We start from the raw sequence: 18,590 nt of genomic DNA on the forward strand, positions 1-18,590 counted from the left end.
AGTGAAAATTAAGATTTGGGTCATTATGATAATCCCATTTACTTGTGATAGGTACTTGCAGCTCAAGAGTGCAGGGTAGGCTGGCTGCAGTGGCTCACACCTGTAATACCGGCACTTTGAGAGGCCAAGGCTGGCTGATCACTGGAGCCCAGGAGTTTGAGACTGGCCTGGGCAGCATGGAGAAACACTGTCTCTACTAAAAATAGAAAAATCAGCCAGGCATGGTGGCACATGCCTGTAGTCCCAGCAACTTGGAGGCTGAGGTTGGAGGATTGCTTGAGCCTGGGGCTAGGGGGCTGGCGTTCAGAGCCGCAGTGAGCCAAGATGGTGGCACTGCACTCCAGCCTGGGCCACAGAACAAGACCTTGTCTTAAAAAAAAAAAAAAAAAAAAAAAAGTGCAAGGTGCAGGACTCCTCACAGATTCCCATATCAATGACCACTCTCCCAGCTCATTTAGTAGGGCTTTCCATGTATTTTTCTACCCAATTAAATAAAAGCCTCAATTCTCAAAACTATTTGTCTCTGCTGTGAGTTTAAAAGTCTATTTTAAAACTCAAAACTGAGAACAGTCTACTTCTTTCTCTTTGTATTCCTGCTACAGCAATCCTATTTATTTCGGGAGCAATGGTTGCCTCCTACACAGGGATTTATATAGAAAAATGTGTCATAAATGGTCCGTTGGTACTCAGCAACTTTTGAGGGTCTTTCAGTAAGTCTATTATGAGTAGGTTGGGGCAAAGAACTCACTGAGCTACAAACCAAAGAGATACAGATACACAGGTAGATATATATTCATTTCAATAGCTTTTAATTAAATCAGCAATAAAATAAAAACATGCACTTCAGGCTGAGGGTTATGGGATGTTTTCCTTGTGGAGAATATAAAGTACAATTTAAATGTGTATGCCAGGCAGCATCTAATTGGAACATAAATTCTTTTCTTCAGACTTCAATGGAGGTTTCTATTAATAAGGATCTGAGAGAACTTATCTGATGACTTAAATGTCACATTTGCATTTTATGAAATTCAGAGAAAAAAGAAAATGTGGATCAGCATCTGTTGTGAGTTCTTTGCCAAAACGTGCAGCCTGCCAACTGTCCCCTTCACTTTTCTGTCTTCCTGGCTGCACTAGGGGAACACGGTGACTCTACAGGGCTGCCCCCAGCTACAGAACGCAGGGCCTATAGAATCACTAAACTTGAGAGTTTTTCGGGGACTGCACAGTCAAGACCCAGAAAGAAACATCACCGTATTTCTTTTTCCCAAAGCACTTGTCCACCGTCCTCTCTGATAGAGACCTCTTGTTGCCGAGGAAGACTCCATTAAAGAAGCACTGCTTTCCGACATGGTAAGTGTGGATGTTGCTGCTAAACCTCGGGTAAAACGTCCACTCAGGACGATGCCCATCTTCTGCAAGACACCAGAAAGCCTTCCATTAGTGCTGCTCCCAGCCTCATAATGCAACTGGATGACAAAAAGCGGTGAAAACTCCCCAGGCACTATCTGGCTATACAACTTTAATTAATGTGTATAATCCCTTGGTTCTACATCAGAGACAGTGTGAAACTCTGTGGGACTAGACACAAAAGGAAGGGAAGTGGGGGGAGAGCTACCTAAGAGGCCTTCTTTGTTTTTGTTTGCTTGTTTGCCCTCTTCATCCTCTCCTTCAAAAATAAAGCCAGCTTTATGTTTGGCAGTTAAGTATTGGTTGGGAAGCTCAGATACAGTCTTCCAAGTACCTATGATACAATCTTCCCTCTGATAACTGTGTAGGAAAAATAGGATGCCATCAACCAGCAAACGGTTAGGCCAGTGCCATCCACATGGCACCTCAAGTGGATGAAACATGGTATTGGCTGCAACAATAGCACGCACGTGCGCTACGGTGACACTGGGAAATGTACCTGTGATAATTTCAAATGAGAAAAGCTTCCTGAGACCTCAGGCTAGTTTCTGGACCTTGCAATGCCTTTGTTTTATCATCTGATACTCTTCCTGTAAGATTGCTAACAGTGACTTTAAACAATAAAAGATCCCCTAGCAGTTCTAGGGATGCTTGAGAAATGTGGGCTTTGGGATAGCCAAGAAGAGCATAGGATTTGAGGCAAGCAAGTTTGGGTTCTGATCCCATCGCTCTACTTCCTGGCCATGTGGCTTTATGGATGACTGAATGTCTCAAAGCCTCAGTTTCCTCTTCTGTAAAATGGGTATGTCTATATTAGCCACATAGATCTGTATGTATTGGCACAGAAAGAGGTCCATGATCTATTTATACCAGTTTGTATACTAACCCATTTATTTTACATCTATATATGTACACGTGTGTGTATATACACACACACATATACATTTCAAAATACAGGAAAAATATATATCAACTCTTCACGGCTATGAGACAGAATAGGGATATTGTTGGAAAACATTGGGGAAGGGTTTTTATACTCTATATACTTCTATATTATTTTAATGTCTTTCTGCAGTATTTTAATGGGTTTTATATAAAGGCATTGTATTTTTGAAAAACATATAATAGCTTCCTGGCAGAGGTGTTGTGAATTTTGAGATAAAGTATGTCAAATGCTTGACAGTTGTGGGCCTTCAGTGATGGTGGTCAACAGTATGGTAGATTTCTGAAAAGACCTGGGGCACAGAGGCATGTGGAGGAGGGTCTGTGACTTACTTGTCTGCAACTTAAGCAGGCTGAATTCCTCAGGATACTTATCCTTTTGGACTTGAGGCAATGACATTTCCGAGGAGTGACCAGAATGTGAGGAGGAGGGTTTCTGATCCAAGTCAGCAGTGGTGCTGGAAAGAAAGCAGAAGGATTCTTCCACGTGTTTAAACTGGTAGTTACAGCCTGATCTCACATAGTTTACCCTAGAATTGCCCTCGCTTGTGAGAACTGGGACTACTCATCTATAAAAAGTCCTTGAGCATATCATTTATGTATTCACAATTTAAGGGGACTGAAACTTATTGAAAAGATGGGCATTCAGTGGCTCACGCCTGTAATCCCAAAACCTTGGGAGGCTGAGGCAGGTGGATCACTTGAGGCCAGGAGTTTGAGACCAGACTGAACAACATAGTGAGATCCCATCTCTACTGATTTTTTTAAAGTGTTTAAAAATAATTTGGTGATTCCTCAAAAAGTTGAACATAGAATTACCGCAAGACTCAGCAATTCTCTTTCTAGGTATACACCTAAAAGAACTGAAAACAGAGATTCAAACAGATACTTGCATGTGAATGTTCTTTGCCGCATTATTTATAATAGCCAAAATGAAAACAAGCCAAGTGTTCATAAAGAGAAGAATGGATAAGCAAAATGTGGTACATAATACGTACAATTGAATATTATTCAGCCTTAAAAATTAATGAGTTGGCTAGGCATGGTGGCTTCTGCCTGTAATCCTAACACTTTGGAATGCTGAGGCATATGGATCACTTGAGCTCAGGAGTTCGAGACCAGCCTGGGCAACATGGAGAAACCCCCTCACTACTAAAAATACAAAAATTAGCCAAGCATGGTAGTGTATGCCTATAATCCCAGCTACTCAGGAGACTGAGGCAGGAGAATTGTTTAAACCCAGAAAGTGGAGGCTGCAGAGATCTCACCACTGCACTCCAGCCTGGGCAACAAAGTGAGATCCTGTCTCAAAAATATAAGAAAAAAATAAAGGAATGAAGTAGTGATGCATGCTAAAACATGGTGAGCCTTGAAAACGTTATGCTAAGTAAAATAAGCCAGACACAAAAGGACAAATATTATGTGATTCCACTTATAAGAAATATCTAGAATAGGTAATTTCATAGAAAATAGATTACAGGTTACCAGGGGCTGAGGAGAGGGGAGAATGGCAAGTTATTGCTATATGGTCATAGAGTTTCCGTTTGGAGTGATGAAAATGTCTGAAAATAGACAATGGTGATGGTTACACAACACTATGAGTGTAATTAATGCCATTGAATTGTACACTTAAAATGGATAAAATCAGGCAGGCAGTACTTCGGGAGGCCAACTTAGGAGGATCACTTAAGCTCAGGTGTTTGAGACCAGCCTGGGCAAAATAGTGAGACCTCATCTCTACAAAAAAAATTTTAATTAGCCAGGTGTGGTGGTGCACACCTGTAGTTCTAGCTACTTGGGAGGCTGAGGAGGGAGGATCACTTGAGCCCAGGAAGTGGAGGCTGCAGTGAGCAGTGACTATGCCACTGCACTCCAGCCTGGGCTACAGAGTGAAATCCCATCTCTCTAAAAACGTTTTTTTAATGGATAAAATGGCAACTGTTGTGCCATATATATTTTACCACAATTTTTGGAAAGGAATGATATATATTACAACATGTATGCACCTTGAAAGCATTATGCTAAGTGAAAGAAACCAGACACCAAAGACCACATATTGATAATTCCATTAATATTACATGTCCGAAACAGGCAAATCTATAGAGACAAAAAGTAAATTAATGGTTGTCTCAGACTAGAGGGACAGAAAGAAGGGGGTGCGGGGCAATGATTGCTAAAGGGTATGGATTTGTTTTTGTGGTGATGAGAATGTTCTAAAATTGATTGTGGTGATAGTTGCACAACTTTACGAATACATTAAAAGCCATCAAGTTGTGTACACACTTTAAGTGGGTGACTTTTATGGTATGTGAATTATGTTTAAATAAATCTGTTACCAAAAAGGCATGTTTAATAAAACCATTAAATGTAAATAAAAAATCAATAAGTATATAGAGAAGATGAATAAATAATCAAAAACAAACCTAGACTGAAATGATTACAATAATAGAGCATTATGTTTAGCGCTGAACTTCCTGGCAGTTTATAAAGACCCACAACAAACTTTTATAGGTGTCAGCAGAAAATGCAATCACTTCTGGTTTAAATGGCTTTGTGTCTGAGACCTGGCCTTGGACAGTGTTTTCAGGTACAATGATCTGTTATAAAGTCAAAAGATCTTTTTTCATAACAATGCATCACTCATATTTAAATGGCATCAAAGCAACTTCATATTGCTCGTCTTGTCTGCTCCCTGCTAACAATCCTGTGATGTAGGTAGGACCAATAACTCAGTGCCCCCACCCCTGATTCAGAAGATAAGCAATTTTGGAGGTGTGTTAGTTTCCATCACGAGAGTACAGCTGAGGACAACTGGAATTGGGGTTCAATGTCTCAGAACTGTCACTCTCTTTTGCTTATCCTGACACCTTGGCTTCATTTTTGCCAATTGCAGATGAGCTTCTTCACAAGAGCAAAAAGGCCACTGACAGCCCAGATTCAAATTCTCATGTCTTCCAACCAATTTTTACCCCTATCTCCTATGTGAAAAATTTCAGGGAAGGACTCACTGGCTCAGCTTAGATCACATGTTCTCCCTTAAATCAATCACAATCAGGAAGTGGAGACAAGAAAGATGATGGTAGCTCCTATTCAGAATACTCATTAAAACTGGGTAGGCAGGAGTTTGAGACCAGCCAGGGAAACATAGCAAGACCTTGTGTTAAAATATTTAAAAACTGGGTAGGGAAGGGCCGGGCATGGTGGCTCACACCTGTAATCCCAACACTTCGGGAGGCCGAGGTGGGTGGATCACCTGAGGTCAGGGGTTCGAGACCAGCCTGGCCAACATAGTGAAACCCCGACTCTACTGAAAATACAAAATTAGCCAGGTGTGGTGGCATGCACCTGTAATCCCAGCTATTCAGGAGGCTGAGGAGGGGGAATCACTTGAACCCAGGAGGCCAAGTTTCCATTGAGCTGAGATGGTGCCATTGCACTCCGACCGGGACAACAGTAGAGTGAAATCCCATCTTAAAAAAAAAAAAAACTTGGTAAGGAAGGAGTGAAAATCAATTCCCCAGAAAAAGGAGAATAGCATAGATGACGCCACTGGAAAGTCAGTGGAAGCCGAGCAGCTTCTACAATATGTGCACACAGCAAGCCATTGGAGAAAGCCACTTCAAGCAAAGGAGGCAATGTGAGCAAAGGCATAGAAGGAAGAAACATCAGGGAAATTACGACATTTGATGTGGTTGTGGCAGGAGTATTGGAGATAAAACTGGAGAAGAGAAGGAGACAGATCTGGAGAATTTGCAGTTCATATGAGGGGGGACTCTTTTTTATCAAGCTTTAATGGGATATCATTAAATAATAGTAAGCAAGAACATGACATGGTCACATGTGGTTAGAAAACTCTAGAAGCTATAAAAGGAATGAACTTTGAGAATATAAAACTTAAGTCAGGGAGTCCATTTAGGAGAGTGTAGCAGGCAGCCTCTGACATGGCTGCCAATGATCTCTGCCTCTTGGCATTCATTCCCTCCTGTAATCTTCTCCCTTTGAGTATAGGCTAGACCTACTGACTCACTTTCAACAAAGAGAAAATAGTAAATGTTATGGGATGTCACTTCCCAGGTTAGGTTACAAAGAGACTGTGGCTTTTTCTTGTGTGCACTCCTGCTTGCTCGTGAGGAGAGACAGCTGTTATGTTGTGAGTTGCCCTCTGTAGAGACAAGGAACTGAGGGAAGCCTGTGGGCAACAGCCAGTAGAGAACTGAACTATCAGCCACAGCAGCCTGTGACGAAGTGAATCCTGCCACCAACCATATGAGTGAGCTTGGAAATGGATCCACACCCCCCGCAGTTGAGCCTTCAGATAAGTCCACAGCTCTGGCCAACACCTTGACTGCAATCTTGTGAGAGAGACCTCGAGCCAGAGGCACCCACCTAGGTTATACTCAGATTCCTGACCTGTAGAAAATGTGAGATAATAAATGTTTGTTGTTTTAAGTCACTAAGTTAGGGTGACTTGTTGTGCACCAATAAATAACTAATCAAGAAGGTATTACAGTGGTCCAGGTGAGAGATGATCAGGGCCTTGAGTGGGACCACGGTAATACAGATGGAGTAGAAGAGATGGACTTATATGGTGTTTCAGGGCTTGATCCCCAGTTGGATGAGCTGGAGGAGACAAGTATGACCTGTCAATCTATACCTTTGGGGCTGTATGAATACCGAGATTATCAACTGAGACAAGGAACACAGAAGGATTTGGTTTGTGAGGATGGGTGATGAGAAGTTCAGTCAAGGCACGTTGAGTTTGGAGGCCTGTGGGACATCAGGTGGAGATATCTAGAAAGCAGTTCAATTTATCAATCTAAAGCCTGAGGGTATGTCTAGACTGGAGCTTTAGATTTGGCTACACACGCTTTGACTGAGTTAGGTCCTCCATAACCCAGGTATCATGAGCCATAAAGGGGACTTATTTAGGTGGGAATTAGGAATGCAGAACTGGCAGCAATCACCCAGTTCCCCATCCTACAGGATGTGAACTTCACAGTCTGGGCTTTCTTTCCCTCCCAATACATGGACCCACTGCTGCTGCTAGTGGTATACATCTGTTGCAGAGGACCGAAAGAGGCAGAGCTTAAGGATTATGCCAGTCCCTTCCATGTCTAGTGCTGGGGGCAGCAAGTCCACTTGGAGCAGATTTTATTATATAAAGAATCACTTGAGCAACTTCCCTTAACTTTGACTGAATAAATCCACTTCTAGGAATTTACTTTTATAATATAACCAGAGATGGGCAAAAGCCGAATGTAGAGGGATATGCATTACAACACTATTTGCAATAGCAGCTCTTTAAAACTATAGGTCACTGGTTAGATTGTGGTCTATTCATCTGACATTTCAGCACTGTAGTCATTGAAAACTGTGTTCTTGAAAAACACTCACAGGTATGAGAAAATTCTCTCCGCATATTGCTCAGTGAAAAAGCTGCCTTTATAAGATGTCCTTCAGTAAGTGAATGAATAAATAAACTATTCCAGACAATGGAATATTATTCAGCATTGAAAAAATGAGCTATTAAGGGGTGAAATGACATGAAAGAAACTTAAATGCATATTATTGAGAGAAACCAATCTGAAAAGGGTATATACTATACGATTCCAACTATATGTCATTCTGGAAAAGAAAAAACTATGGAGACAGTAAAAATATCTGTGGTTGCCAGGGGGTGGGAGGGGTGGGAAGGGATGAATAGATGGAACACAGGATTTTTGAGGACAGTGAAACTACTCTGTCTGAAACTATAATAGTTTTTTCTTTCTGTACAAAAAAAAAATTAAAAATTAGCTGGGCATAGTTTATAGGTGTGAGCCACCATGCCCGGCCATGTGACTTTTTTTTTTTTTTTTTTTTTGAGATGGAGTCTCACTCTGTTGCCCAGGCTGGAGTGCAGTGGCACGATCTCGGCTCACTGCAAGCTCCACCTCCCAGGTTCATACCATTCTCCTGCCTCAGCCTCCGGAGTAGCTGGGACTACAGGCGCCCGCCACCTCGTCTGGCTAATTTTTTGTATTTTTAGTAGAGACAGGGTTTCACCATGTTAGCCAGGATGGTCTCGATGTCCTGACCTCGTGATCCACCCGCCTTGGCCTCCCAAAGTGCTGGGATTACAGGTGCAAGCCACCGCGCCTGGCCGTGACTTTTATTTTTAATACTGTCTTCACCTGTTCAAATTTTCTACAATAAGCTTAAATTACTTTCATTGTAACAAAAATTATTAGAAAAGCATTTGAAACCTTTTATTGGAAAAGAAATATAAACAGGGAAAGTACATAAAGCATAAAGACAGTTTTACAACTAAATACAAAGCCAACATCCTGGTCAAGAAACAAAACGTTAGCCTGGCACAGTGACTCACACCTGCAATCCCAGCACTTTGAGAGGCCAAGAAGAGAAGATCGCTTGAGCCCAGGAGTTTGAGGTTAAAGTAAGCCAAGATAACACCACTCTACTCCAGCCCAGGTGGCAGAGGGAGACCCCTGTCTCTACCCAAACAAAAGAAACAAAATGTTGCCAGTCCTTCTCTTCCCCACTCCCCAGAAACCATCTGTGTGTGTCCCTTTCCAGGAAAAGTAACCACTATCCTAATTGTGACTCTTACGATAATCATTTATTTGCTTTTCTTTAAGTTTTACCACCCATGTATGTATGTACATATCCCAAAAATACACAGTTTCACTTATTTTTGAACTTCATAATAGCAAGAATTTACACAGAACTTGCTGTGTGCCAGGAAGTCTTCTAAGCTCTTTCCAGGTATTAACTCAACTCATCCTCACAGCAATCCTATAAACTATCATCAGCATTTTACAGATAAGAACACTGAAGCCCAGGGAGGTGAAGTAATTTGCTCAGATTCACACGGATACTAAGTGGCAGAACCGGGATTTGAACCCACACAGTCTAGCTCCAGAATCCATGCTCTTGCCAAGCATACCATGCTACCTCTCAGACTGTTGGCTTCTTGGTCAGAATATCCCCCAAACAGTGACAGCTCTACACCAGACCCTTACTTACTCTAGGTAAGCAGACACTCTGGGGAGGCCTGGAGGCTCACGGACACTTGGGCCTGTTTCCACAGAAGATGAGGAACTGACACTTTTGCCAGAGGATGCTGTCTTGGCAAAACATCCCTTAGATTCCAGAAAATCACTGCAGTTAGCACCTGCAACACAGAGCTATCACCATCTAATTATATTATTGAAAATACATTCTGCCCTATTTTGTTTCCTAGATTATAAATAAATTTTTAAAACAGCTAACATTTACTGAGCATTTACCTTGCACTGAGGATTATGTCAACACCTTATACATGTTATCCCATTTAATCCCTATAACAATCAACAGGCATAGGTATTCCTTATTATCCCCATTTTATGGTTGAGAAAACTGAGGCTGAGAAGGTTAAACTTGCCTATGATCACATAAAAAGTAAACATCTAGGCCGGGCACGATGGCTCATGCCTGTAATCTCAGCACTTTGGGAGGCCAAAGTGGGTGGATCACTTGAGGTCAAGAGTTAGAGACCAGCCTGGTCAAAATGGTGAAACCCGTCTCTACAAAAATACAAAAACTAGCTGGGCATGGTGGTGCACTCTTATAATCCCAGCTACTTGGGAGGCTGAGGTGGGAGGATTGCTTGAACCCAGGAAGCAGAGGTTGCAGTCAGCCGAGATCACATCACTGCATTCCAGCCTGGGCAACAGAGACTCTGTCTCAGAAAAAAGAAAACATCTAGGCTCATATTTGATTACAGCTCTGTGACACTAAAGCGTGAGATCCTAACCCCTGTACTAGACTGCTTGCCCCTACTCACAGTTCACATTCTGTGAACTAAGTGGAAGACCTAGGATCTGAAGTGAGCTGTATAGCACTGTACATTGTATTAGGCATCTCAATATAATTTTCCAAAGGATTTGTTCATAGAAAAACTGATGAATATAATGGTGATCACAACCCAAAGAACGCCCTCAAAAATTTCTGTGGGTTCCCCTCACAGTTCTTATTCATCTTGTTAGCATCCATAACAGTGCCTGGCACAAAGCAGGTGCTCAATAAATGTTTGAGTGAATAAATGAAAAAGAATTATAACTCCCCAGCCACCCACAGTTACAAGTAAGGGAGTCCTGAAAACCAGTGAGTGTCAGACAGAGACGAGTACCCATTATCTTCACTCTGCCTATACTACTAATACTTCATGAAAGTCAATTTGTTCTGTTATCATTTCCTACAGTTATGTACCTCATCCAGCCACAAAAATAAAAAGTCCGATGAAAAGATTATGCATATTTCTTTATGCATCATTTCATAGAGCACTGAAGCTCAATAGATGGCAATGTAACCTCTAGTAATGAGAAAATTGTAAGAAATAAGAGTCAAATTTCTTTGATTCTTGAGGACATTTTTAGACTGACTACTATTCCACCTACACAGTATCATGCTTCACACATATAGAGTCATCTTTTGGTATTGACAGGGGATTGGTTCCAGGACCCCCGCAACACAAAAATGCAAAGATGCTCAAATCCTTTATCTGAAACAGTGTAGTATTTGAATATAACATATGCACATCCTCCTGTATGTTGTACTATAAATCATCTCTAGATTACTTGTAATACCTAATATGATGCAAATGCTATGTAAATAGTTGTTATATATTTATTTGTATTATTTTTGTTGTTATACTGATGTTTTCTTTTCTTTTCTTTTCTTTTTTTTTTTTTTTTTTTGAGACTGAGTCTCACTCTGTCACCCAGGCTGGAGTGCAGTGGTACGATCTCAGCTCACTGCAACCTCCACCTCCAGATTCAAGTGATTCTCATGCCTCAGCCTCACAAGTAGCTGGTATTACAGGCAGCTGCCACCATGCCTGGCTAATTTTTGTATTTTTAGTAGAGACAAGGTTTCACCATATTGGCCAGGCGGATCTCGAACTCCTGGCCTCAAGCAATCCGCCCGCCTCAGCCTCCCAAAGTGTTGAGATTACAGGTGTGAGCCATGACACCCAGCCTTGTTGTTTCCTTTTTGAATATTTACTATGGGCAGTTGGTTGAATCTGCTGATGCAGAACCTGTTGATATGACTGTATACTATAAACGATGCAAACTCCCACCATCTAGCAGCAGGACTGCTACTCAGACAGTTTTTTTATCCATTTCCTCTCAAATTTCATATCACAAGTGAATAATATCTTTCCCACTCTTATCAAGTCCCAATCTATCACCAAACCTTTCACTCCTAAGAGGACTTTGCCTGTGACTTTACAAAGCTTAAAGTTCAGCTGAGCTATTTCCTCCCTTCAAAATCCTCTCACTCTGGGACTTCTCAGGACATGGCACGAGGCCTATCTGCATCAGAATTACCTAGGAAGCCTGTTTAAAATACAGATTCCCAAATTCCATCGCAGACCTATTGAATTAGAATCTCTCCAAGTGAGACCTGGGAACCTGCATTTTGAATAAGCCCCTACCCTCACCCCTGCTCTTCATTTAGGCTCACGTTTGGCAGTGATCTCCTTCTTTAAGTCTAGTTCCATCACTGTATTTTATCCCGTTCCACTTCCAGATTCCCAACTGTACAGAACTTCCTGAATTTGCCCAGTCATGAGAATCCCCTTGGGCACTTGTTCAATATGCAGACTCCAGGCCTCTGACTCAGACCTACAGTCTGGGAGCCAGGATATTTAAGAAGCGCCTCAGGTGATTCTTAGGGTCAGCCAAGTGTGGGAAGTGCTGCTCTGGAATATGTCCCAGAGCCTAGAGCAGCCCCCAGCACAGTGAGGGCCAACTGGTTGCTTAAGGTGTAACTGGGATGGAGCCAAGCCCAGGGGAGGTGGCAGGAAAGCAGCAGAGCTGTGAGGACGTGAGAACAGGTCCCCAGTAATCAAAGGAAGAACCACCCATATACAAAGCCACAAAAGAAGTATCAACAATACATAGACCACACTCTCTGACCACAATGCAATACAATTAGAAATCAATAATAAAAAGACAGCCAAAAAGTATCCATAAGCTTGGAAACTCAAACCAAGCTTCTAAATAATTCACATACAAGAATAAATCGTAATGGAAATCATGAGGTGCCTAATGATCAATGAACATTAAGTACTGTATATCAAAACTTGTGGGATTCAACTAAAGCGGTAATTAGAAATCTGAAACCTTAAATGCACATGCTGTATTTCACTGAATATAAGGCATCATCAATTGTAATAGCATTGTTATTTTATGTATCACAAAGAACAAAGGCTGCCAATTAAACTATGACACATGTTTTCATCACTTAGAATTTTTATTTTATACTTATTGAGGCATTCTTTTAGATTTACTTACAGATTTTAATCACATATCACTCATGCACTGTATAAAGAAGGAAATTATAAGCAAAATAGACTGGTTAAGGCATTCTTAAATCTTATGCACATTCAGAAGTCTGACTTCTAAATCACTTTCAACTCAATCATTAATGTCCACATTTTCCACCTAATACTGACCTAAGATTTCAATTAAAATGTGAGTTGAGTGATGCAGCATTTCTTTCTTTTCTTTCTTTCTTTCTTTTTTTTTTTTTTTTTTTTTGAGCCGAGTCGCTCAGGCTGGAGTGCAATGGAGCGATCTCAGCTCACTGCAATCTCCGCCTCCAGGGTTCAAGAAATTCTCCTGCCTCAGCCTCCCGAGTAGCTGGGATTACAGGTGTAAGCCACCACGTCCTGCTTGCTTATTTATTTATTTATTTACTGGAGACAGAGTCTCCCTCTGTCCCCCAGGCTGGAGTGCAGTAATGCAATCTCAGCTCACTGCAACCTGTGCCTCCTGGGTTCAAGCGATTCTCCTGCCTCAGCCTCCCGAGTGGCTGGGATTACAGGTGCCCACCATCATGCCTGGCTAATTTTTGTATTTTTGGTAGAGACAGAGTTTCACCATGTTGGCCAAGCTGGTCTCAAACTCCTGACCTCAGGCGATCCACCCGTCTCAGCCTCCCAAAGTGCTGGGGTTACAGGCACCATGGCGCTGAGACCAATTTTTGTATTTTTAGTAGAGGTGGGATTTCACCATCTTGGCCAGGCTGGTCTCTTAGCCAGGCTGGTCTCGAACTCCTGACCTCATGATCTGCCTGCCTCGGCCTCCCAAAGTGCTGGTATTACAGGTATCAGACACTGCACAAAAGTGTTTCTCTATTGTCTCTGGAGTTTTCTTCCAAGCTGTGAACACACATTCTACATGCTTCAGTGCTCATACAGCAAAAATTATTACAACCACATCCTGCCTGCTGCTCGGCTCACAGACCTGGTAACATCCAGTCCCTACTTCAAAGATGCAAACTGTCTATCCAAGAATTGATGGATTATAATGTTCAAAATAAAAAATTCCAAAATGAATGAGATAAATTGTCAATTTAAGAAATAAGAAGAAAAAAAAAAAGAGTAACCCTTCCCCCCCAAAAAAATTTTAAGGAATAAAATCATAAAAGATTGAAATAAAGATTATCAGAACTTTGGCTTCATGCAAAAGCTAATAATGTGATAAACAAGGTTCAAGAAAAAATTTTAAATACAAATAATATTAGGGCCTGGCCTGTAATCCCAGCATTTTGGGAGGCTGAGGCGGGCGGATCACCTGAGGTCAGGAGTTTGAGACTGCCTGGCCAACATGGTGAAACCCCGCCTCTACCAAAAATACAAAACTTAGCCAGGCATGGTGGTGCATGCCTGTAATCCCTGTTACTCAGGAGGCTGAGGCAGGAGAATCGCTTGATCCCAGGAAGTGGGGGTTGCAGTGAGCTGAGATCACATCACACTGCACTACAGCCTGGGCAATAGAGTGAGACTCCATCCCCCAAAAAACAAAAATAATAATAATAATAATAGAAATGAAAAGAAGGCCATAATTATAATTAAAATGAGATAAATTTACAGGTAAAGAAATTAAGCTCCAGAAATGTCAAATAACTTGTTCAGAGTTACATAGCTATGGAGTATAATTTATAAAATGTAGTTTAACATTCAAATAATCGAGATGGTACTGACAAAAACCCTAACAGACAAATCAATAGAACAAAATAGTAAACATAAATAGAATAAAATTTTATATGAAAACAAGTGGCATTTTATCTTGGTGAAGAAAGGATGGGTTATTCAAAAAATATTGCTGGAACAACTGATTAACCATTTGGAATAAAAATAAAAGTAAACCTTTCTTATCCCAAACTGGAATAATCCAGATAACTTACAGATTTGAATGTGAAAATTGAAATTAAAGATGTACCTGAAAAAAATAAGTAAAAGTTTATATAATCTTAGAGCGAAGAAGTTATTGCCAAGAAAGATATCAAATATAGGCAAAATAAAGGAAAAGAGGCATAGATTTGAACATGCCTCTTTAAATATAAACTTAAAACTTTCATAGCAAACTATAAACTGGGGGAAAATCTGTAACATACATGATAGAAATAAAAAAGAGTAGTCATGACAAATTATGAGCTTTTTTTTGTACTTTAAGTTCTGAGGTATGTGTGTAAAACGTGCAGGTTTGTTACACAGGTATACACATGTCATGGTAGTTTGCTGCACACATCAATCCGTTGTCTACATTAGGTATTTCTCCTAATGCTATCCCTCCCCTAGCCCCCCACCCCCTGACAGGCCCTGGTGTGTGATGCTCCCCTCTCTGTGTCCATGTGTTCTCGTTGTTCAACTCCACTTATGAGTGAGAACATGCGGTGTTTGGTTTTCTGTTCTTGTGTTAGTTTGCTGAGAATGATGGTTTTCAGCTTCACCTATGTCCCTGCAAAGGACAGGAACTCATCGTTTTTCATGGCTGCATAGTATTCCATGGTGTATATGTGCCACGTTTTCTTTATCCAGTCTATCATTGATGGACATTTGGGTTGGTTCCAAGTCTTTGCTATTGTGAACGGTGCCGCAATAAACATACGTGTGTGTGTCTTTATAGTAGAATGGACACTGCACTCCGGCCTGGGTGACAGAGTGAGACCCCATCTCAAAATAAGATAAAATAAAATAACACATACAAACAGCCAATATATGTTTGGGGGAAATTGCATCCATCCTAATAATTGGATTTGGGGGAGTGGGTGGTTGTTTATTTTGTGGTTTTTTGGGGTTTTTTTTGAGACAGGGTCTTACTCTGTCACCTAGGCTGGAGTGATCTCGGTTCACTACAACCTCTGCCCCTAGGACTCAAGTAATGCTCCCACCCCCAGCCTCCCAAGTATCTGGGACCATAGGCATGCACAAGCATGACCAGCTATTTTTTTTTTTTTTTTTTGTATTTTTTGTAGAGATGGGGTCTCACCATGTTGCCCAGGCTGGTCTCAAACTCCTGAGCTCAAGTGATCCGCCCACCTAAAAAGTGCTGGGATTACAGGCATGAGCCACAGTACCTGGCCCCGTCCGAATAATTGAAGAACTGAACTTAAAATCAGATACCATTATTTGTTATCCATTTGCAAACACCCAGGGTTGGCATAGCTTGGAGGAATGGAATTCCTATCATTGCTGATGGGAATGTCCCCATCTGACTGAAGAGCAATGTGAGTTGTGAGTTCTGAGGTATTTATGGTAAGATTTACTTATGGACATTTTTGCCCATAGGTTTTAACAGTGGCTGCCTTTCATAGCATGTAAACATTGTAATTGTATATTGCCACTATAGGACTTGAGAGTTCACCCAAGCAAGAATTGGTTGGCTCTATGGATGGTATCAGAGAGGGCCCTTTCCCAAGTTTTTTGTTTGCTTGCGTTAGGAGCAAAATTTAAATGTACTGCATGTCCCTGAGCAGCGAGCAGTGAAATCACACCTAAAACTTTAGCACACTTCCTTGCTTGCTTAAAAAGTTTTGTGGCAGCAGCAATCTAGAAAGTGGCCTGTGGCCACTATAATGGGGAACGCTTATCTGATGGACAAGGATGGGAAGAGCAATCTCTTGCTAAACTGACCAACAGCACACTCTCTAGATCAAGCTGACTACAGGATCTTCCTAAGAGTAACTCAACCTCAAATTTGAGCTGGAGACACTTAAACATGTCCTCAAGATGCCTCCCCGCCCTTCCCCTGGTAAAAGAAGATTAGCTGGAAGAGAAGCTGGAATTACAAGTCTGAACACTTATTAATACTGATGCTAATACTAATACTGATGCTCCCACTGCATAGAGTACCATCCAGCTACTCCAAGCAAGCCAATTACTTCTCCACCCCCAGCTCCCAATGGCTTCCCTCTCCCCCATCTAGCTCAGAAGGCTATGGGGAGAAACAAACACGCTAAGGAGATACACCCTGCTTGAAAGGTTCACCATTTATCATGAAAATTGTTATTCAAGTGCAATAAATGTCAAATAAGCCAGAAGCCAGAAAATTCTGACAAGTTTCTAAAACACCACAAAATAAGAAGAAATGATGTAATTAAAGGCCAAGAGAAGGTTCTTGTAACCAGAAAGGAATTCAAGGGAAAAAAGAGAATTTGGAAGAAAGTCTGTTTCTTTATTGCCATCTGTGGAATTCAGGATAATTATTTCCATTTTTTTAGGCAGGAATAACACCTTACATAACCAAAGCACTTTCATATGTTTGTCATCTCAGCTGATTGTCACAATAGCTCTGTCTGGCAGGGAGAAAAATAATACATCAAGCCATGTTTGTTTAACATGGATATTCATTTAACCAAACACTATTTCCCACCCCTGCTTATCTGCTTCATAATGGGCCTAAGGATCAAGGACAGAAATTTTTAACCTGTTTTTTTATTATATCCCCTCCCCCATAAGCAGTAATGAAAGCAATCGTTTCTCTGATGGAAAAATGCACACACACACACACACTCGTATCTTCAATTGATTTGTGGAGCCCCTTCCTTCCTGAAATCCATAGATTCCATGTTAAGCTAAACTCAGATGTGTTTTCCTGAATAGACTCTCCTACACAGCAGGAAAGGACACCATGGGTCTTTCATTAATGTGGTCTGGGACCTGGTGCCCTTCTGGTACCCCTAACTCAAAAACATGGATCCTCCCTAGGACATCCTTAAAACAGCAGCTTCTTCCTTTACCCCAAACCAAACTGGAAACTGCAGGAAGGTCTGGAGCTTAAAGTTTGAGAATCCCAGAACCCTTTTCTCCTTGCTGTTCCAGACACACTTGGACAATTAATAGTTCTAACTCCTCCAGCTCCTCCTTCTCTGCGGTCCCAGCTTATATTAATAGCTGGGTGGAATGAGTTGTACCTCCCTCCTTTCTCCCCACTGTGAAGGAGAATGAGATCACAGACCCAGAATACAGAAGACCAGGGAGAAAGCTAAGATCTGATCCAGCAAAGTCTGGACATTTCACAATCCCTTTTTGCAGCACTCAGGCCTCTCACCCATAACAGGTAAATGACAACTTGAGCGCAGGCGCGCTCTGAGCTTTTCTGGGCGACTGTGGCTGTTCAGGCGCCATGACACTGTTCTCTAAAGGCAAACGCGTCCCTGAATATCCTCCTTGGCCTTAACCAATTATGGAGCTACCAGCCATCATTTAATTTTTAAAGTGTTCATAATTCCCACCTAAACTGTCCCATCCAATAAACAGTGACACAAACCTATTAATAGCTGAGCAAAGATGAAAGGACACAGGCTCGGGAGTATGGCAGACTCACGTCAAATCTCAAGCTCATGTCAAATCCCAGGCTCACCATTTATTAACCCAAGCACTGGGAAGGTCAAATCTCTGGCTCCCTTTACTCATAAGGGAGATCCAGTGAGGTAATTTATGAGACTCTGCTTCGGTGGTGCTCTCTGCCTAATCAAATCTCGAGTTAGCACAGCCATAAGCTACTATTCAAGCAGCTCTTTTTACATGCCCCCAAATTAGCTTCCTTCTAAATTTCAAATGGTGCCCTCCACCTGCCCCCGCCCCCGGATGTAGTATACTTGGATGTGGCCACCAACTCCACACCCAGTGAGTGCTCTGGATTTCTTAGAACTCAACTGTAGGTCCTCTCCACCTCGGTCATGCCAGAGTCCCTTTTTTCTGGAACCTTCTCCAGCTCTCTGCCGCGGGTCGCGCTTGAGATAGAGGGGAGACAGCAGCCCCGTGGACCGTTTCCAGTGATCATGGATGGACTCATCTGTGCACATGTTGATTTTAAATATTAGAAGCAACCCAGAGACAAAGAAAAGAACCTCTTAAGAAAGGTATCAGTCAAAACAAACAAATTCCACAAGCCACCGAAAGTCAG

At 41.7% G+C, this 18,590-nt stretch overlaps 1 protein-coding gene across 1 annotated transcript in view; it reads right to left on the reverse strand.

Annotated features, from left to right (window-relative positions):
- SPATS1 (spermatogenesis associated serine rich 1) overlaps positions 1-18,590 on the reverse strand; it is a 37,581-nt gene extending 18,991 nt beyond the window's left edge. Inside the window, exons 1-4 of the mRNA XM_078001047.1 lie at positions 18,341-18,590; positions 9,376-9,523; positions 2,683-2,807; positions 1,251-1,412 (exon numbers count right to left, since the gene is read on the reverse strand). Coding sequence (XP_077857173.1) covers positions 1,251-1,412; positions 2,683-2,807; positions 9,376-9,523; positions 18,341-18,479 — 574 coding nt within the window. The 5' untranslated portion in view covers positions 18,480-18,590. The remainder of the gene's footprint in view (positions 1-1,250; positions 1,413-2,682; positions 2,808-9,375; positions 9,524-18,340) is intronic.

The sequence above is a fragment of the Macaca mulatta genome, chromosome 4 (assembly GCF_049350105.2).
Source record: "Macaca mulatta isolate MMU2019108-1 chromosome 4, T2T-MMU8v2.0, whole genome shotgun sequence".
Lineage (NCBI taxonomy): Eukaryota > Metazoa > Chordata > Mammalia > Primates > Cercopithecidae > Macaca > Macaca mulatta.